The sequence below is a fragment of the Pavona decussata genome, unplaced genomic scaffold (assembly GCF_977016875.1).
Source record: "Pavona decussata unplaced genomic scaffold, jaPavDecu1.1 SCAFFOLD_253, whole genome shotgun sequence".
Taxonomy (NCBI): Eukaryota; Metazoa; Cnidaria; class Anthozoa; order Scleractinia; family Agariciidae; genus Pavona; species Pavona decussata.
This window is the reverse complement of record NW_028145656.1, coordinates 677,183-698,656: the sequence shown is the minus strand read 5'-3', so window position 1 is coordinate 698,656 and position 21,474 is coordinate 677,183. Positions and strand designations below refer to the sequence as shown.

The window sequence follows — 21,474 nt, the reverse complement described above, 5'->3', positions numbered from 1 at the left end:
TATAATTTCATTCTTTTTAACAGTTGCTTACAGTTCCCCTTTTTTTATGTGATCATTTTGTTAATATCCTTTGCTTCAAATGGTCTTCTTGGCTTGTAACGGCGGGGGGGGGGGGGGGGGGTAGGGGAGAGGTGGGGTCCTTCCCCAATTCTATATACATGTGTACCCTGACAAGAGTCCTATTTGTTTTATTAGTAATTTTGACTCTCTCCACAGGCTGCACTCACCCTAACAAAACAAGGTGGCAGCCATTTGATCAAAGTGTACGATCTTAAAGATCACGTGAAAAAATAGGGGACTGTGAAGAATTCATTTTAGACTTGATTAACACTACACACTTGGCATACTGAGCTAGCCTGCTTGGCACCTTGGAAAAATTATGGTGTCAACCTGATCATTTTCTCACACATCAAAGGGGTGGAATGATGGAAGTTTCATCCTTTTTACGGCAGAAATGGTTATCAAATTTTAATTTTATCTCAGACATTTATAAGCTCATTAAGAAGTCCCCACCTCTTGCCCAGTGGTTATCAGGTTTCTAAACTTGATGTGTTTCAGACGATCCCTCATTGCCTGGAAAAGAAATGAGAGCCAGCAAATTATTTCTCTATACAATAAATATATCACAACTTGATCAAGTGTATATATCGTGAGAATAAAGGATTAGTGAAAAAATGTCTTTGACATGATAGAGGACCTAGGATAGCCATCCCTAGAACAACGCATATATAAATTAAAGCTTGCTCTGCTTTCTTTTGATTTTTGTTCTGAAGTCTTCACGAATTATCGTGATCCTGGGGGATCTTCTTATTGCGCTGAAGCAACGCTATTTTGCGATAATGTCGTCTCAAAATGACGGTTTCTGATTGGCTCAAAACCTGTCATGTAAGCATGGCAGCACGGCACTTAAATGGGTTTGGTGCACACAGATCAAAATTTTACTTCTGTGAATGAACATGCGACGTTAGATGGTGTTGGAATATATTTTCTCCCAACTAGCCGTCATTATAAAGCTGTAATGTTGTCTCAAAATCGAATTTAGTTTATAGCATTATTATTCAACAAAATGTAACACTGCCCAAATATGGTCATGGTACACTGAATACTCGTTGTCCGTAGTCAACTGATATCCTGTGATATACGTAATTTCGTGTGTTGGGCAGAAAAATGGCAAAATAAAGATTGTCTCCAGCTTTTCTGCAATAAAACTGTGCTTTGTTATCAAGGTGTTGAATAATAAAATATTAATATCTGCTCATTCATGCAAAATATCTGCTGATTTTAGCCAACTCAGCCTATGGACTTGTCGGCTAAGTATCAGGTGATATTCTGCACAATTTTGCAAGATAATTACATGTATTAATTATCAGTTACACTTGTAATGGTGTGTTTAAACCATTTAAATCTTATCATTCTAATAATATTATAGTCAAGAGAGGTAAATGTACTTTTCTTTTTTTGCTAGCATAAAAGATGCAACCAATTTTGCTCTAATTAATGTCCCTCTGGTAAACTGAAAAGAGCTTACTTACAAAAGAAACTCTCTCAGTCTAATAACAGTAAAATAAGGAAGTCATCTTACAGGCTCAAGCCGCAGTATGACATCCTCAAAACTGTGTTCATTCAGGACTTGCCACAAGTAGAGTGTCTCCATAGATCGGTCTAACAGCGACTTGAAGTTGATCAGAAAGTTCTTCTCTGCAACAAATGCTTCAGCTGATGCTAGATTTTCAGACAGAAAATAGGTAACTATGTTGTAGGTTAAAATGATTCCCAGGTTAAAATGATTTCAACCTAGGTTGATTTGTATTTTCCTTCGTTTCAGATGTAAATTACCCAACCTTAACAATGGAAAATACAAATCAACGTAGGTTGAAATTGTTTTAACCTACATCAACTACACAAGCTTCAGTCAGGTTTGTACATGTCTTACTAGACAAAATCTTCAGAATATTAATTTTAATCTTTCTCACCTATTCTAAAGGAATCCAAGCAATTTACAAATGTTGTGTATTCTTTTTTGGGGGGGGCTAAACCGTTTTGTCATGTCATTTTATTTGCAATAAACACATTCAAGTAGTAATTTTGTAATCTTCCATCTCAGAAACACAAAAATGTATGACTCAATCTTGTGGACTTTTACTTTTAGTAATAATAAAACATAATTTCCAGGACTTCCAAGGGCCTTAAAAACTTCAAGTCAAGTTACACAACTTTCAAGGACCACAAGAATCCTTTTGCGTGGAAGAAATGGAAAATTGCATTCATGCTAACTTAACCAGACAGTGTTTGGGAAAATTTGAAAGTTAACATCAACCTGTTCCACAGGCGAAGGGTTTATGTCATTTGTAATAATGTAAATTCTCCTAAGGTCCTTTGAGAAAGACATGTGCTTTGTGTTTTACTCTGAGTGCAAGAGTTTCAAAAAGAGAAACACTAACCTTGATGTGTTTGTTGGAGAAGTGACTGCCCACCAGTCATTGTTACTCTGGGAAAACTACAAGGAAAAATAAATAATACCAATGATTTTTTTAGTGTCAATTTTGTTTTTTTATCACTCCGGGCACTGCTAAGATCAAGAAGGAAACAAAACTTTTGTAAGATATAAAGACATTATGAAATCATATGCTGAACAGACAAAGCTGTTATTTAACATTGTTAACTTGTAATTACCCAAGGACAATCATGTCTAACTTCACAGAAATCACACAAATGCAATTTAAACAAAGATATGTGCAAGACAATGCTGGTCTGGTCAGTGCAGAATATTGCCCATGACTTTGCAGAGCCCCCTCCTTTTAGCTTAGTATGGTGCATTGCTTTGGTATTATTTTGCATTAATTTGATCAGTATAATAGAGCTGGATGGTTGCTGTTTACCCGGTACCCTGGATATCCGTGGCTCAACCAATCTTTCAGAAACTAACCCCCAAGCTAAACTATGGCAACAAGTTTCAATAACATAGCATAACATAGAATTAATTTCATGGACCATTTTTCATTCTTACCCGCCATCTAAATGGGGTAACATAAACTGCATATTCTGTTCCATCCACGTTTGAAGCTGTCGCAGTCTTTCCAGAATCCATCCCAGCTGGACAACATTGAGTATGCTCCTCAGTACTGGTGTTGGCTACCAAAAAAAAGTCTATAAGTTACACCAAGGAAGCAGTTAAGAATTTTCTTAACTAACCTCTCAGAGTTGTCAATATTTATAGGTCTGGATACAATTTTAAATCAAAAGGTACTACTGTATTTCCACAAGAAATAAATCAATAAATATTATTATTAAGACCTTAAACATTAACGTTTACCTGCTGTGGTTCTGAATGAAGCGGCAAGAAAAGATCTTCAAACACAAGTCTTCCATCCCATAGAGTTCTGTCAAAGAATGCCAATGAAAGTATTAAATACATGACTGAATAAATTAGATATATAGACTTTGTTTCTTGGGGATTATTTTCTAAAAGAAATTAGCTATTTAAAGGCCCCATAGTGATGAGCACTTATTTTCTCCTTACGGTGTCAGTACTTGTTCAAACATACACGTCATGAGAATGGAGGAACTGATCACTGAAGATACAGGGCCAGTTATTTAAACAGAGTCTAACTTGGGCCCTGGCTTAAGACAATCAGTGGGCCTCCAAATCTGTTTATAAGTGGTTTATTTTACGTAAGAGATAAATACCGAGAACGGAGGTATTAATCCATATACATCCTGAGGGCCGTAGGCCCGAGGGATGTATATGGATTAATACCGACGTTTGAGGTATTTATCTGACTTATTTCATGAAATTATTCCTTTGTTCAAGGGGACAAACGCCGGCTAATTAGTACCGTCACACTTAGGTGAGAAACGGAGAACAATAGAAGCAACCTGATGTGTGCGTTTCTCGCAGTACTGCTAATGTAAATGAGGGATTTATACAGTAGATGAGGGATTTATCTGTATAAATCCCTCGTTTCAGTTAGTTTAATATTCATGAAGTATGTTAGTTAAATAAAGGATGTTGAATAACAAAAGAAAATGTGTGATTCATGAAATAAGTCTAGATAAATAGTTTTCTAGTCTGGAATGCAAACCTTCTTGTTACTGTCGGCAGTGCACGTTTAGATATGATTGTTGCCAAAATAGAAAATGGCTTAGAACATGGTTATGTTAAACACCGTCTGAACTGTCTTTTAATAACTGACCCACAGTGTCATGGTTTTTTTTGACAAATTCTCTCAACCCATGCCACAAGTAATCTACGGAGGATGGTAAGGAGAATTTTCATGTTGATATTGGTGGGTTCATATTGGTGGTTAAAGGGTTAATAATGTTTGGAGAGCACGCACCAAGTGAACAGTATAGAAGAGGTCTAAATTTTAATATGTCCAACTATGAGTGTGTCAACTCTTTTTGCAACTGCTTACAGCAGTGGAAACATGCATCTTAACCCTTTAACCCCTAAGGCAAAACTACATTTTCTCCAGATCCAAGTCTACAAACTCAATGTCTATGTATGATATACCATTTTAAAGCTACTCATGAGTGTATTTCATAACTGATATAATTATGAATGAGAAAAGTTATGGCTTTGAGATAAATGGCCTTAAAACGTAAAAATTTAAAACCCAATCCTTGTGTATATTAGGTATACCCCTAAACTATAGCTTATTTTGCAGGTCTCAACATCTTCATTAATGTGAGAGATGTCTCAAGTCCCACAACTTCTAGGGGAAAAAAGTTGAAAAGTTATGGGGGTAGTCAACCATATCACATATGGGAGGGGGTTAAGTTTTTATCCCTTTAATGAGTAGATCTTCACAAGACCATCTTGGTGTGAAAAATTCATAGAAATCTGTCAAATATTGACAGAGTTGTGGCCTTATGTGCCAAATGGCACTCTTAGGGATTAAAGGGTTAATAGGCCATTTCCGAGTTGCTGTGAACCTCATTATGAAAGCGAGGCTAAGTGCAAAGTTTTTACTATGAAAATTAGTTTTCATTCATATGTAAACAAAACTTATTTTCATATGAAAAGCTTTTGCACTTAGCCTCGCCTATTAAGCTAGTCTTACAACCATGACCTATCTTCAGCTCCTTTATGAAAACATGGTGAATTATTTTTTATCAACATGATGTAGCTTTACTTATTTTGTTCGTACATGTGGGCAGCATATGCTTGAATGTGTAATTTTTAAGGCAATTTTTATCAACCAATCAATCAATCAATCAATCAATCAATCAATCAATCAATCAATCAATCAATCAATCAATCAATCAATCAATCAATCAATCACTTGGCTCTCTGTCACCTTTGTAAGCCTCTGTGAAGCACTGACTGGCTCATGAGGACTACTGTTACCCTGTAGCTATGTCTGTGCAAGTCTTGATCACACCTTGATGACTACTGTGCACCAATGCGTATAACTAAAACAGCCCTTTATATCAAATCAAATACTTACTCAAGGATTCTAGCAAAGTACAGGCAGAGTCCATCATGCTTGCTAGATCTTGTCAGCTCAGGTCTCACCACAGCTTGGCCCATTCCACCATACTGAGGCGTGGATGTCACAAACCCAGGTCTGACCCCTGGAGATGATATATAACTGCCTGTAAGGCTCCCCCCTGGAGCCGGACTCCCTACAGTAGGACCAGTGCTTGTTGCAGGGGGGTGCACTCCAGTAGGAACTCCTGGTGATGGGTGGTGGGACTCTATGCCATATTTGAAGAAGGCCCTTGTGGCCCACTCAGCAACCTGGATAAAGCATGACAAGTTAAGTGAAGTTTCAAACAGGTTTAGTTAAGCAGTAAACTGTCCAGAAGTACTGTTTTTCCCTTTTTTTCCTTTTTCATTTTTAGCAACCTGGATAACGCATGACAACTTTAGCGAAGTGCCAAACAGGTTTGGTTAAGTAGTAAACCTTTCTGTCCAGAAACACTGTTTTTTTTTTCCTTTTCGTGAACCTGGATAACACACATGAAAGTTTAGCGAAGTTACAAACAGGTAAACCTGTCCAGAAATGCTGCTTTTTCGCCTTACGTCATTCCAGAAATTGTGATTTTTAAACCACCATAAAAAGTACGCACTGAGTTGAGTTACTTTAATGCCATTGTTTCAGCTTCTGAAGTGCATCCAATCCACAAGAAATTCCTCTCCAAACTGCAAATTGGTGCTGCCATTTTGGTTAGCACTTTGTAGCCTGGCTGCCTTTTTGTGACGTCAAAGAGGAATTTCGTGTACATTGGATGCACTTCAGAAGCTGAAACGATGATAAGTAACTCAAATCAGTGTGTAGTTTTTCCCGATGGTTTAAAAAAAATACATGATTTCTGACGTGACCTTCGCAAACTCATTTATAATAATTATTTTTATTCACCAAGAGACAACAAAGAAAATCACTATAGTGACTGTGGTTTGGATATGTGTTTCTAATTACCATAAAATTTTGCCAACTTTAGCATTAATTTCTCCAAGAATTAAGGATCATTTGAGTAGCCATACCACACACTGAAAACATGTGTTTCATAGATATCCCAACACCTCAAAGTTGTTTAAAAAAACCTCGTTTTTTTCAACCTAGTTCTCGGTGTTTGGATATCTGATGAAACACACCTTCTCATGTTTGATATACAAAAACACCTTATGAAAATACACAGTGCATGCCTTCAAAACTTACCTGTTGTTGTGATGCCTGTGCAGAACAAGCCAAAACAAGACATGTTGCACATGCCTGGTCTTCCTGTTTAAAACAGCAAGATAATCAATTTAATAAATCACAGTGGGGTCCTGTTATCTAGAACTTCACTTATAAAATTGAAACTTACAGTAGCAATATTTGCATTAGTTTAACATTGTGTTTTTACCCTACATATCTTGATGTCTCGGTAACATGTATTTTAAAAGCTCTGCTAAGGCCAACCACGTTTTCATCCCTCTCAAGATGGTTTTTCTATAATTTACCTTCACTGACATACAGTGTATATCTCCAATTGACATTGAAATGACGAGTGTAGCTTTCCTAGTTAAAGTTGGCACATTTTAACACATTACCAAATCAATAAGAACATAGTCTGTACTGGTTTTTGGACATAACATCCAAGAAGTATTCAAGGAGTATTCAAGCACTAAAAACTAAGTTTTGAAGCCTGAGTATTCAAAGCCAGTTTATTTGGTTTTGCACTATGTTTTGAAATGTTTTTATTGGTCAACAGCTACTGTAAAAAAGCTCCCCCGTATATAACGTCCCCAATTTTGAAATCTGCGCTCAATCCCTGAATTACTTTGATACAATCCTACATTATTTCCCATCCAAACAAAAATTCAAGCACTTTCAGCAAAAATTATTCTTTTCAAGGGCTTTTCAAGTGCCCTTGAAATCTAACATTAAATTCCAGGGCTTTTCAAGGACTTCAAGGAGTAGCACGAACCCTGAAAAATGTAATTACTACACTCTTGGCTTGCAGCATGGTGTGCGTCGCAGCTGTCCCATCAAATCAAATATCTTACTATCCACTCTCCTTGGGACTTTTCAGGGATAATTTACATATAAAACACTGTGAGAGGGACTTTGCCAGACTGCTGGGAGTGCAGATAGACACCCACAGAGCTTGGGGGACACATGATTACTTCTCTTTAAAACAATTATGCATCAGTAAGCCTGGCTAGAGAACCAACTGCAGGCTAGTATGATAAATAAAGTTTGCTGCTTATTACCTTGTCCTGTAAATATATCAGGGTTATTGTATGATGATTATTGTATTGCAGATAAAAGGTTCCATTATTCTGCAGTTAGGATACAATGGTTATGAAACCTGACAAACTTCTTTGTTTTATGTTTTTGTTTGCCTTTTTGGCCTTGGCCCTGCACAAACAAAAATAGATTTTGGAATGTGTTGGAGCAACTGACCAATCAAAACGTTTTTGTTGAGATATTCAGCTGTAGTGTGAACATTAAAACAAAGGATTGTGCAGGGTCGCGGCCCTTCCGACATAAATTGTAGCACCATTATTTTCCAGGGAAGGCTTCCTAACCAGTCCCTCAATTAACTACGTTTTAAACCATTTCTCTGGTCCCCACTAGAGATAACAGGACAAAAAAAAGATAAATCATACCAAAATAATGATTCACCTTGTGTAGTTTGAAGAAAGCCTGCAGCGCTTCAGAATCATACCCCTGGCTGAGCAATAACAGCTGACGCAGCTGCTCCAGTGGGCGATAAGTTGTAAACAAGTAACTACCCTGTTGATACGTACCATAGAGTTCACATTAAAGCTTTGTTACAAATGCAGCAATTAACTTTTCAATCAAAAAAGTTGCAAGTTGTATGCATATATTTTTTGTGTGCAACATCTCCCTGTGCAACTGAATTTTGGCTTTTTCAAGTTGGCTAAAAAGTTGAATAGGTTTCTTCTTTCTGAAAGAAATTTCTTTAAGTTCAGGGTGTTAACATTTGTAAAAGGAGGAAATAAATTTGCAATTATAACAGGTAGATGCAATCTTGTGAATTTCTAAGATCTCCCAGGGAATGATGGAAGCAAGGCGGCCACAGGAGGAGTGGGAACCAAACATGGCAGAGCTTGAAGTCAGATGAAAGAGAATGCTCAAACACAGAACGATTTCTTTACAGGCCATGGATTTTCAATGTGTCTATCTGCTGGACGTTTTTAAATAATTATAATAATAATTATGATCAATAATGATTTCTTGAAACATAAGCAAGCAAAAATTAAAGTTAATAGCCGATGTTTTGGTGTCATTGTGACACCATTCTCGAGGCAAAGTGGTTAAATTAATTTGTAGAGACTGCAGAGTATAGAAATCAAATCTTTGCATTAATTTATCCACTTTGCCTTGACTCCTAACAAAAACCATAAAGTTGCACAACAAAAACACATGACGGGGGCCTTGCAACTTGGTTTTTTAAACATGTTAAAAGTTTGTCAAGTTACTGAGTAAAATGACCTTGCAACCATCAATATCACCTGTAACACCAAGGTTCTTTTGAGGGTATTCAGCCCTTACATGTGCTACGGACTTGCGGCCCTTTATGACAGCGCTAACTTAACTGCTTGACTGTCTGACTGACTGTCTGTCTGTCTGGCTTACCTGGGCACTGAGAGCCACAAAAGATCTATGAGTGGCAGCATGTTGTCTGACGACAGCTGGTGGGTCTGGCCATCTCTCACTGATTATTGGACATTCGCTGATCAAACTGTTGCCAAATTCAGGGACTTCACTTAATGACCACGTTCTTCCTTCCATCGGTACAGTCACCTAATTGGAGTAATTAACATGTAAAAATGATTAACTGTAGCCCTCAAACATAGGAGTTAAGAATTGGTGATGATTTTGCAAAACTGACCATCGCAATACTCACAATTTTTCTGAGTCTTGTACAAAGTACAAAACTTCTTGGCCACCAAAATGGTTTCATTATAAAACCATAATGTAAGTATTTTATGGAGAAAATGCATTCAAGAAAACAGGGCATGATAACACTCCAACCCCACACTCTTCCTGCTGTTATAGTAAGTAAGTGAGTAATTCCTCACCCACCAAAATCCCCATGACAGGGCTATGTTCCAGCTCAGGCTTGACGTCCATCAAAATAACAAAACAAAGAAATCCTGATTTTTTAATGACCAATGGCAGTATAAATCTATGATTGTTTTTTATATTACAAGAAAAAAAAATATTATTAAGTATTTTAAATTTTTTCAGTTAATGCATCTTTTTTTTGGAACGCTTTCCAGAGAAAACTTAAGATTCCATTTGAATGTTCATTTCATTCTCAAAAATGCTGGGGTCATGCACGACATGAACTGACTGTAATTCTGGATCTTACCTGCATTTCTTTGAGTGGTGACTGAAAAGGAAATGGATCAGGGCTAATTCCCCAGAGATTATCACTCTCTTCCGTCTGAGAAGCTGCCGCGAGCAATGAGATACCTGCAGTAGTCACATACAAAGTAGAGTGGCTTGTTAGCTGACATTCCACATTATAAAACAATTCATCATAACTACAAGCCTGGGAGACTTATTTTGAAACATTGCATTTCTACACTGTCAATCTGGCCCCAGTTGTTCAAAGACCAGATAACTACATGCATATCTAGTGGATAAGTTGCTATCCCGTGGATAAAAAGTATTGGCTGGAGAACATTTTATCTGCTGGGTAGCGCTTTATCCACTGCATAGAGTTATTCACTCTTTCAACAACTGGGGACTGCTTTGGAGTGAACATTGTGGGAAGGAGACTTGATAATAGAGGATATATTCAACATACTGTAACATAGCTAAGGTGAGGACTTTATTTTAGTTAATTTAAATCACCAGAAAATAAAACAAATAAATAAACAAATATCCTGCATTATACAGACATTTGTCTTGAAATAACAATATAACCCACTTTATTTCACTCCAACAACAGGGAAATAATATTTACATCTCATCTCCTTTATCTTCCTATAACTCAAGTTATACCTCAGGCCACACGGCGTCCCTTGCATAACCTCTAATAATTTACTACACTAACCAATCAGGTCAATTAAAATAATTTATTACTAACACTAACCAATCAGGTCAATAAACCAAAATATAAACACCATCAATAATTGAGGATATATAACATGGGAAAAGATTTCCACACAAGTTGCCAAAAGGGAAGTCAATGTACAGTAAACAGACTACACATGACTATCGGTAACTAGTAACATTTGCTAGTATGCAAGAGTAAAGCCTGCAAGAGAGGATAATCCCTGTTACGAGATGGTAGCCGCTACTCACCTTGTCTATAGAAGGCTGCATGTACTTGCGATGGAGGTCTCTGCGAGGTTGCCGATGGCCCAAATCCTGGAGGCAGTCTGGCATGAACTAGCTGCAGCTTACTTGGTCTTTCTAATGGAACCCTTGCAGTTGTTGTGGTGAAGTAAAGTCGTACACCTATGTGATGACATTTGCAGTTTGACAAATTATTTCATTAAGTTGCTGTCTGATTTGAAAAGTGACCAGTTAAGACTTTTTTCTTATAAGCATGGTTGAGTGGTTAGGGTGCCGGACTTGAAATCCGGTGGTCCCGGGTTCAAGTCCCACTCTGACTGCTAGCTGGAGTTGTTTCACAGTAGCCTCGAGTTCAACTCCTCGGCCGCGCTTGTAAATAGCCAGTTGGTCTGCCTCCTGCCAGTTGGGATTTTTAACCATGTTATTTTCAATTTTAAGTATTTCTTTTAATGCTTGGCCCCACTAGCACTTGTGGTATAGACACTGCCGAGGGTAAATAAAGGTTATTTACATTTACATTTTACAGAGTTGCAAAGATTGAACCGTCAACTCCCTCTCCTTCTAAAATACTGGCCCCCATGAACCTCGCCTTGCAAACACCTCAATACTACCTGAAGACATCCTGCTTTTATGGACAATAGTTTAATTCCCTAGTACTGGAGAATTACTGCAACCTAACAGAGTTGTTTTTCATACTGATTGTGGTAATTACATTCAGCATTATGTTATCATTGATACAACAAGACAAATCAGTAAGCTTACCAGCCTGGGTAATTGCAACCAGATGAACAGTTTTGGATTCATTCCTTGGAATTGGAGCAATGTGAATAATGGGCCTGAAGTGGTTCTGATCAATTGTTCTAAAATACAATAAATGGATTTTGATTTACAGTCATTATACTACAGCTCTAAACTACAGCTACGCTTTATGAAAGGTTTGCATTTCACAGAGGGAAAGGTTAATTGTTAGAGGGAATTAATTTTGCACTGAAACCACTTTCATAAGCTTTCTGGATTATGAGATTTTGTGTCAAAAAAGGTTATTGGTGCCAAAGTAACACAAGCTACAAAGTCAGCCAGCTCAAATTGCCAATGATTTATCATTCTTTTGTTGGTTGTTTTTTATAGAAGAAGGGCAAGTTTGGAAGTCTATAGGATAAAAACAAGGGGAATAAAATGCTTGCTTGAGCATTTAGCAGGTGCACGGTTTTGCTTTCCATGGCTCCCAGCTGTGCTTGGAAAAGATGAAAACAAAACAACGGTCACCAATTTTAAAAACCCTCTTCTATACAATCCCTCAACATTCTCAGTGTATTTTATAACACATCATTTGAGAGAATTTATTTTAATAGCAAGGCATTTTAAAGGCAAACCATTTGTTTTAGAGGGGTGGGGGAGAGTATTTAGGCACAAGTGTCTGTGACAGGGAAAAGATCTTTGGTTGAATACCTAGCCGCTGATGAAGACTTCTGTGTAATTTTGTCCTGTGTGAGCGATGCCACGTAAGCCATGCCTTTACCATCAGAACCAAGATCAAAAACCTGAAAGGATTGATTGGAGAAGCTAATTAATTTTTACAGTCAGTCTACGTCACATGTGACCAGTATTTCCGAGAATGAAGTGAACATTTGAATTCCTCTTTGTTATGTCCGGTATTTGAATGGAATGTTGACCATTTCTCTGGAAATCTTCAACTGAAAATAAGATTCAAAATACTTGGGAAAAAATAATTGTTATTCTTGAAATTGAATTCTTGAAATTCAAAGCTCTATACCGTCAATAAACTAGGGAAATTTCTATGGGAACTCAGAAATCTTGCCAGCGACGTTCAAAACTGACATGTAATATTTCAAAACTCTGTTCAAATTTCAATAATACTAGTCACATGTGATGTGGATTGACTGCAAGATTTAAATAATGCTTGAAGGTGGACTAATAATGTGTTTATTTTTTTCACTATCCTTCTAAAATGATAATGAGGCCACAGTCTGCAAACAGTAGCCAACAAGTTAAAGGCTAGTAAAAATTCAGCTTTGGCTAGTAATGTTGGTCTTGCGCCGTCACTAGCCAAAAATTGTGAAGCATTGGAGCACCACTGAGATGGAAATAAGCAGAAAAATATTTCAGATGGATCGCAAAAGCAACCAGAGAGAACAGAAATCAAAAGAAAGACCTGCATGGAAAATAAGAAAAGAGGATAAAAAAGGAAAACATGATAACTGTTGCAGTTGTGTTTATGAGTCTAGAAGATTTTTCTTATTAATAAAAGATGTCTGCTTCTCACTGCCTTGCTCTTAAAACAAATCAGTTAGTGAAACCATGTATGAAAACATCTGGCCAATAGACATTCACTAGTAAAATCAAACCTGTCACTAGCCACTGAATTAGTAAGCTGAATAGTTAGTCTCCTGCCTTGCACAATTATAAAATGTATTAAACAGCATGTTTTAATCACTTTCCAAAGTAAATTCTTTAAAGAATTACATACCTGAATTGCCCCTTTTTCTGAGTGAGTATAGAGAATGTTCCTTGTATTGTCAACTGCCAGTTGAACAATGGCATCTGGAACAATAAGTTACCAATATTGTGTCAACTTTAGACTATGAACTGGGCATGGAAGTGACTACTTTTAAATACTGAAACAAAATGTTACTATACTTGCCAAGATTACCCCAAAACTAAAGAAAAAAAAACATAAGCAAGGAAAAATTAAAGTTAATAGCCGATGTTTCGGCGTCACCATGACACCATTCACAAGGCAACGTGGGCTTTTAATTTAATTTTCGCTAGCTTATGTTTCAAGAAATCATTATTGATCAAAAAAAAAAAAAAAAAGAAAATAACAAACAGAACAACAAAAGATGGATCCAGCCATCTGATGAAAGCCTGTTCACATTGCTTACACAGGGAAAATATGGAGTCTGTACCACTTTTTAACAAATCCCCTTACCTTTCTATTTTTTTTAATGACTTTCTCCTCTTTGAAGCTAATTGTTACTGTTTTCCAAATGCCTCCAGCCAATTCCACCACCCACACTAGCTATACCTTATCAAAAGAAACTGTAGCTAATGACCATTTACCTTCACCACTGAATGTAGCATTTAAAAACGAGGGCACAAGGAATGACAACGCTCCTGACGAGTGGTTCACCTTGCGACATTTTCTCTGAAACCAACTGTCAGCTGCCTGTCAAAGAGAAAGGTATTAAACACATGAAGGTAAGAGTGATAGAGAATGCAAAGGAAACTTGAGGTTGCCACTCACCAGAATAATAAGGCCCCATCCACACCAATGCATTTGCATTTGAAAATGCATACTTTTTGATGCATTTTCACCTATCATCCACACTAAAATGCCTGAAAACACTGACGAAAATGGAGACTTTTGAAAAAGCATTGTTTTGAAAATGCTTTGTTTCTAGTGTGGACAGGTGAAAACGGAGACTTGTGAAAACGGTGACGTAAAAAGTGTCACATGCCATTGGTTCCAGTCCAAATTAGTGCATCTATCCAAGACGGCAGATGGTCTTGTGATGTTAACAAATGCACAATCCCAGGTCCCAGTAGTTTCATTATTTTTGAGCGTTTTAGTGTGGATAGGTGAAAACGATACGAAAATGCAAGTGTGGATGAAAATATTTTGCCTTGTTTTTACCAAGATGAAAACGGACACTTTTGAAAAAAATGCATTTAATGTGAATGGGGTCTAAGATTCCCTGACTATTCACTCCACAAAACAATTTACACTGACCACCAAACACAATCTTTAGGCAATAAAGGCAGCAATGAAGCCACAGAAATTAGCTCCTTTACAGATAATTTTTGGAACAATCTTCCTTTGCTAACAAGGAAACTTGTTTGCAAACCCAATGGTTAGCCAAAAATAGAATTCCCTGCCTTTCCACTGACTGTGGCTTAGGATATTTTAATTTCCCTCACTTTGATACAGAATTCCCTGAATTTTCCCTGGCCTTGAAAAAAAATGTTTTTCCCGACTTTTCCCTGACTGTGGCTACCCTGAAAGTGTAGGAGGGGAACTTGAAAAAACTGCATCAACATGCCCATGCTCCAAAGGTTAAAATACTCTATTGTACATGTAAGGAGTAAGATGCTGAAATACAACTGAGCCTTTGAATGCAAGGAACAATTGAGTCATACACTGACAAAATTGGCTTGTAGCTATTAGCCTGTGTAGCTGGCGGTATTGTAGGCGTGCGCGAAATAAAGTTTTGGCGGTGGAGCCGCTAGAAGCGAGCCGCAAAACCATGAGGAGAATGGGGAGGGCTAGCTATTATCTATAACAGTACAGACAATACAAATGACGTTAGATGAAACATGCACTTTCTCAATGGAAAAGAAAGCCAATTCCACTCTTACTTTTTGTATGTTATTCTAAAAAAACAAATCGACGGCTGTTTCTATGGCCTATACTCTTACAGACTATAAAATGACACCATAAAATGTTCAAGACTTGGCAATGAGTTTTGAAAGTTTTATGATGCTATTTCATGGTCTATAAGAGCATCGACCATGGAAAACTACCGTTGATTTGTTTAATGCTAAAACATACTGCTCTGACAGACCAAAAATTCAGGCCATTTTTGTCTGGCCTCCTGCGACCACCCAAAATGATACATTCAGGTGGTCACTTGCCCACAATGCCTGGACTGTTTTACACATTCCTACCTGATAGACTACTTCATAAACACATCCATCTTTCCCACCAAGGAAAATTCTTCCTAAGTGAGTTCCTGTCATACATGTCAGGTAAATATTATCCGACGGGATGGAAAACAGCGGGTCTGGCTGAAGATGCATTTCTGCGAACTCGTCATGGGCACGGTTTCCTAAAGAAATTTGAAACAAAATGGTCAACAAATTTTAAAGTACATTACAAATGACAAAATTTTTTTATATGCTTGATCAAATCTTTGGGTTGTCCTTGTATGATAATCAAAACAAAAATCCTTATCAATTTTTTCCCCGCGTTTCCGGCGTAAAAAAATGTCAAAAATATCACTTCTGGTTGGGTACAATACTGCGCAAGACCAGAGACCCAGGATAGTAGGGCTGTGACGTCAACACATGAATGCTAGTCTTGTGATTTCTCTATTCTTTAGTTGTTTTTTCATGTGCAGGGGAAGAAAACTGCATGGACGAATATATGAATGGGACTGTTGAATACCTAGAATGGAAACATTAAAAGTTATATTTTTAGTGATTATTTTATTTAATCTCCTGAGGCCTAAAGAGTTAGGAACAGCTGAACTTGTTCTATGAAAGGTGTTTGTTATCATGGTTTGAAATGATAGATCAAAATTTATTGTTTGACCCATGATCGAGTCAAACAAGGAGCAGGGATGGCACAGTGGTGATGGCACAGCGCTTTACATAATTGAAAGCAAACTTATGCACTATACAAATTTTACGCTATTTAAATTTACAATTTATTTGGTTTATATTTTTTCAATTTTGATTGCGTAGCACAGGTGTTGATCCCTGTACCTTGAAAGTAACCAATTCCACGGTTAACTTTGACTTACCTAATTTATTCTCCTGAGGTCTAAAGAGTTAGGAACCACTACACTTGTTTTATGAAAAGTGTTTGTTGTCATGGTTCGAAATGATAGATCAAAATTTATTGTTTGACTTAAGATCGAGTCAAACAAGGAGCACGGATGGCAGAGCGCTTTACATGATGAAAACAAACTTACGCAATATACAAATTTAACGCAATTTAAATTTACAATTTATTTTTTATAGGTTTTCAATAATTTTGATTTCGTAGCACAAGTCTTGACCGCTGTACGTTGTGTGAAACAGATTCCACAGTTAACTTTGACTTACCTAATCTCCTTGGTGTAAATGTGACAGCTAGCAGAACAATATCAATTGGGGTGGTAAGGCATAAAATGTACCTCACAGATTCTCTTAGGATTTCTACAAAACACATCATAGAACAGTACAGGATTATTATTAGTGTCAACAATGAGAACAGCACAGATACATGTGATGTTTATATCTTGTGACATCTCCAGCTGTGTCTGATAAAAACCAACTGGAAGGGTGCTTTATGAGACTTGAGATTACCCTGTATGCGGTGGTTCCTTTGGTCACCCTATGTACCAATGGGTAGCCTGTGAACAGGCTCTCTAGTCAAGAATGGGACGAAGAAGAAACAGAAAAAAATTCTTTGATCTTCTGTTGTCCAGAAACCTGGATGAATAAATTAAAAATTCTGGTTTCTAACTAGCTGTCAACTAGTTTAACTGGCTTGCACAAGCTTGCACAGAAATTGGTAGGTAGTTGGGGGACAGCAGGATTTGTCACAAAAATGTTTTCACTCGAACAATACAAAAGTTAAGGCAAACTAAAATTAAGTTGACAAAGCTAAAGTTAACAATGACATCAAGGAAAAATAATATTATTTTTTTTCAAACTATGTGCTGAGTATACAAAGCAAAAATTGAAACTGAAGCAAACAGTCAATGTAACATTATAACCATAAGCTGTCACCTGATGACAGTGAAACGGACCTGGTAACCCCAGCCCCTATCCAGTGTCTTACAACCTTCTTAATATAATTTCAGGCCATTTTACTGAAGCTGGGTTGGCAAGAAAACCTGTTTGTCATAAGGCAAGCTTACAAGCCATCAACAAGTCTGTACTTTACCTGGTTTAGGTTTTACTAATCCTGCGCACAGAATCGTCTCACTTAAACCATCAAAATAAGCCAAGTCACTCCTAAAAATAATCAGAGACAATAAAATTATCACATCATTAACAACAAATAATCAGTTTTCAACCTTTAATTAACTGAGGCTTTCTAATATATTAGGGACCTATACATTTAAGTAGGAGCACCATAGTGAATATGACTTTCAAATTTCAACCCAGTTACATGTACTTCACCAGAAGTCTTTGACAAACATCTTAAAATGAACATTAGCAAGCACTGTCAAGTTTAAATCATGCAAATGAGATGTAAAAATAATTTCAGTTTGATTTGCAAACTTTTTGGTGACTTCATGAAACTAAGCTGAGAAATTAAGAATGGTGCCTACTTTTGTTACTGTGCATCTTGTTATACTTGGGTTTCCAATGGGTGGTGCCTACTAATACAGGGATATTTTTGCGCGCTTTAAAACTATGCGGAGAAAGCAGAACTTAGAAAGAAAATTGGGGGTAACCATGCATTTTTCAGAGATAATAAAGCTTCAATTTGGAAAAAAACAACATACACTGCTTTGTATTTTGCTGCTTTTTAGAATAATTGTTGCTTAGTTATCTCTAAAAAATGCGTGGTTACCTCCAATTTTCTTTTTGGATTTTAATAGCCACTACTAAGATCTGCTTTTCCCACATAGTAATAAACAGCGCTAAAATACTTCGCTATTAGTAGGCACCATCCTTAAGTGCTTACCCATCTTCATAATTCCAAACAAAAATGTCACTATCAATGGTAAGCCATGCTCGTCTGATCTCAGGGAATAGACCCATCATACAGTTACACTGCATATCTATAGTAACAAGGTCAAGGATAACATTGAGAAAATGTTTTATGCTATAAGCCACAGGGTTCTTGTTAAGCCTTCTTGTTCTTCTTGTGGCCAGTAACATTTTTGTGGATAGATGGTAAAAAAAAAAAAACCACAGTAACAAGGTCAATATCCAAAGTGCATATACATGTTACACATATATTCATATTCATTCATTCTTCACAGGTATATTTAGAACTCAGAACATGACCAGCTCCAAGTTGGTTTGATAGCTCAGTTGTAGAGCACTGCACCCGCATTGCAGAGGTCATGGGTTCAAATCCCGTTCAAGCCTGAATTTTTTCAGGTTTTTTGCAACAGTCTGGTTCCGTAGATAACTGCGAGAATCTTTTCTTCTATTAAAAAAAAAAAAACCAGTTACCGGCTCCTAACAACAAACTGAACCCAGCTATACTTTTTCATTACTACTCCCACTTTTTACCAAAAATTGTGACCGGCCTGATATCAAACACATGGAAAAAGTTTGATCCTGATCTCACAAAATTTATATGGCCCAGTCTCTCGCAAAAAAACCAACCACAAAATTTCAGTTTCCAATGATGCGTCTTTGACCCCAGATCAAGCCAAACCTCTGTGATTTAAACTTGTGGTGAACAGACTTCAACTTTTGGGTGCCCATATGTCTTCACTTACTGTAACCTTATTCCTGAAGTATACACTACACTGTATCTAGTATATGGATTGCAGTTTATCCAGAAAGGCATTACTGTATCTATGGAGATCTGCGGTACACAGCTGCAAGTTGAAATTGAAGAGCTCAGTGCATAACCGAGCTATGCTGCATTTCAGATCACTTTCCATTGTTTTAGCTCAGATTCACTGGAGTTTCTGCATGTGGCCTTGAATTCCCTTAGAAAACGTTGCTCCAATGTTTTATCTGCTGCTTTGCAGTTCATTTGCAATAAAAAGCTATGATTATGGACATCACAAAACGAAGCACAGAGCAGCAGATAAAACATTGGAGCAACATTCCTGAAGGAATTCAAGGCCGCATGCAAAAACTCTGGTGAATCTGAGCTACGATAACAAAAGGCTATCTGAAATGCACCACATCTCGTTATGTCTGGCGCCCTTCAATTTATATAAACAAACTGAAGCTGTGAAAGATTTCCAGCAAGCAAGATTGTGGTTGAGAAATTACTTTTTTAAACCAAGAGGAGAATCCAATAGTGAGTAAAACAGGCTGAATGTAATCTTGGTTCGATACAAAATGTCTCCTTTATCACCATAAACGAAGGAAAAAAAGTTTGAAAGGATACGATCAAACTGTTCCACCAATTCTGCAGGGAGAGGAACCCTTTTGAGGAGACTGATGAGTTCCATGCCGGCCAAACCAACAGATGGTGAAGACAGAGATGGGTAGTCATAATCATTTACGCCGCTGAAGGTTGTACCAGCTAAATCACAGGATGCAAAAAGAAATGAAACAGTTAGAGTTATATACATGTATCAGTCAGGTCTTTACGGTGTATTCTGGCCAGATTCTGTCTCTTGACCGACTGTCATTGGAAGTAAAATATCAAACACAAGGAAGAGTGTTTTATCCAATTTGCAAACAATGAGAAGAGGGTTTAAAAAAACATGACTTAGTCAACCATCTTTGAGGTGTTTGAAAATCAGATGAAAATACTCTTTCGAAGGGAAATAATTATTATTGTAAGACACAATGTGGTTATCAAACTGGCTATTCATGGGAATGAGGGAGAAAAGGAAATGACAATGCCATGGGGTTGTCGAATTTGATCTCAATGGTGTCCACTAAAAAATGGGTTAAATGTACTAGAAATAATTATTATTGTCAGTTTATTATTGTCAGTAATGATAGTCTGTGGCTTGAAAGAAGTTGAATCTCTTCTGGGTGAAACCCTTGGTATTTGAGGTTCAAGAATATATCCATACCCCCCCCCCCCCCCCCCCCTGCCTCACACACCTCTAATCAGAAGATCAGTGGAAATTCTGACTGGTGTGGAGGGTTTCATTGGAGGGTCCAAACCAAAAACCTTCAAGGCAAAGGAAGCTACAGACATTTTTAGACCAACGCAATCAGCAAAGGTGACAAAATCTGAGGCAGGAAGTGGAGCAACATTTCCACAGAGCTCCATACATAATAAATAATTATTATTATACATCTATTTTGGACTCAAACTCTATTCATGCTTGTGTTTTTGTAAGAGGGCTAGTATGACAGTATCCTCGGAGACCCAGGCGCAGATAGTTGGGTCAGGACAAATTCAAAATGAGTTAATTTACTAGTACGTTGCAATTGATTCTTGTAAATTTACCCCCTTTTGGCTTCATCCACTAATGCTACGTCACGTGATATGAAATAATACTTTTTTTAGGATGAGAACTCTGATAGGTGGAAGATGGGATAAAGGTCAATAACGGGAAGCGGATCTCTAAATATAACCTTGATCTTGAAAGAGGAAAAGAGGTGTGCAACGCAATGCTCGGATTCAAAAGAACGTGATCCAAATATTAAAACAAAGGGCTTGTCAAAGTGGAACTTGTAAACTGAAAGCCTCCTTAGAAAGTCCGTACTACAGTGTGAAACAGAGAAAACGGCTTGTACGTGAAAGGAAGGGCAACGCAGAAGGAGTACCTTGTGAAGCGTTAATTTGCTCAGCCAGTTCAGGATACTGTCTATCGGCAGTCAGCTGTCGATCAACTTCCTTCGCCGCATTTTCCAACCCTTCCGGAGTTACAAGCGAACTCAGAGAACCTGCTGTCACTGCTACGGGCATCTTTGAGTTGAAATTTTATATCAATCACGGACAAAACCCGAAATATCTGTCATTTTGGGAACGCACACATGGCGTCCGCCATTTTCGAAGTAGGCGCGCGACAACAATGCGCACGCTCGGAAATGCCATTAGCGATGAACTCCGAGTTTAACCGAATTTAACCGAACCGTTTCCGAAGGTCACAGTACCGTGTACGAAAGCACGAAGTTCACTGATGTTTGGGCAGTTTTAATTTTCAAAAGGCATTTGTTTTAGCATACAAAAAGGATATTGCAAACAGATTATACATAATTGCCCAAATAATTATGGGCAAGAATGAATGAGATCGCATCTGTAGAACTGTTTCTAGCTACGTGCGAAATCATACCGGAAGCTTCCGAAGGTTTCCGACGACTTCCGATT

At 37.5% G+C, this 21,474-nt stretch overlaps 1 protein-coding gene and 1 non-coding gene across 2 annotated transcripts in view; one reads left to right on the top strand and one right to left on the bottom strand.

The window, feature by feature from the left end:
* The window catches only part of LOC146456909 (nuclear pore complex protein Nup155-like), a 33,573-nt gene extending 12,292 nt beyond the window's left edge, over nucleotides 1-21,281 (bottom strand). Inside the window, exons 1-21 of the mRNA XM_085092508.1 lie at nucleotides 20,931-21,281; nucleotides 19,588-19,725; nucleotides 18,193-18,289; nucleotides 17,443-17,513; nucleotides 16,617-16,709; nucleotides 15,456-15,616; nucleotides 13,851-13,956; nucleotides 13,258-13,331; nucleotides 12,219-12,310; nucleotides 11,532-11,629; nucleotides 10,776-10,931; nucleotides 9,835-9,938; nucleotides 9,096-9,263; nucleotides 8,118-8,228; nucleotides 6,666-6,728; nucleotides 5,451-5,743; nucleotides 3,314-3,380; nucleotides 3,008-3,132; nucleotides 2,442-2,497; nucleotides 1,583-1,722; nucleotides 514-573 (exon numbers count right to left, since the gene is read on the bottom strand). Coding sequence (XP_084948634.1) covers nucleotides 514-573; nucleotides 1,583-1,722; nucleotides 2,442-2,497; nucleotides 3,008-3,132; nucleotides 3,314-3,380; nucleotides 5,451-5,743; nucleotides 6,666-6,728; nucleotides 8,118-8,228; nucleotides 9,096-9,263; nucleotides 9,835-9,938; nucleotides 10,776-10,931; nucleotides 11,532-11,629; nucleotides 12,219-12,310; nucleotides 13,258-13,331; nucleotides 13,851-13,956; nucleotides 15,456-15,616; nucleotides 16,617-16,709; nucleotides 17,443-17,513; nucleotides 18,193-18,289; nucleotides 19,588-19,725; nucleotides 20,931-21,072 — 2,415 coding nt within the window. The 5' untranslated portion in view covers nucleotides 21,073-21,281. The remainder of the gene's footprint in view (nucleotides 1-513; nucleotides 574-1,582; nucleotides 1,723-2,441; nucleotides 2,498-3,007; nucleotides 3,133-3,313; nucleotides 3,381-5,450; nucleotides 5,744-6,665; nucleotides 6,729-8,117; nucleotides 8,229-9,095; nucleotides 9,264-9,834; nucleotides 9,939-10,775; nucleotides 10,932-11,531; nucleotides 11,630-12,218; nucleotides 12,311-13,257; nucleotides 13,332-13,850; nucleotides 13,957-15,455; nucleotides 15,617-16,616; nucleotides 16,710-17,442; nucleotides 17,514-18,192; nucleotides 18,290-19,587; nucleotides 19,726-20,930) is intronic.
* On the top strand, nucleotides 18,531-18,602 carry Trnaa-cgc (transfer RNA alanine (anticodon CGC)). Its single transcript has one exon. It is a non-coding gene; the product is annotated as a tRNA-Ala (tRNA).
* Nucleotides 21,282-21,474: the final 193 nt, after the last annotated feature.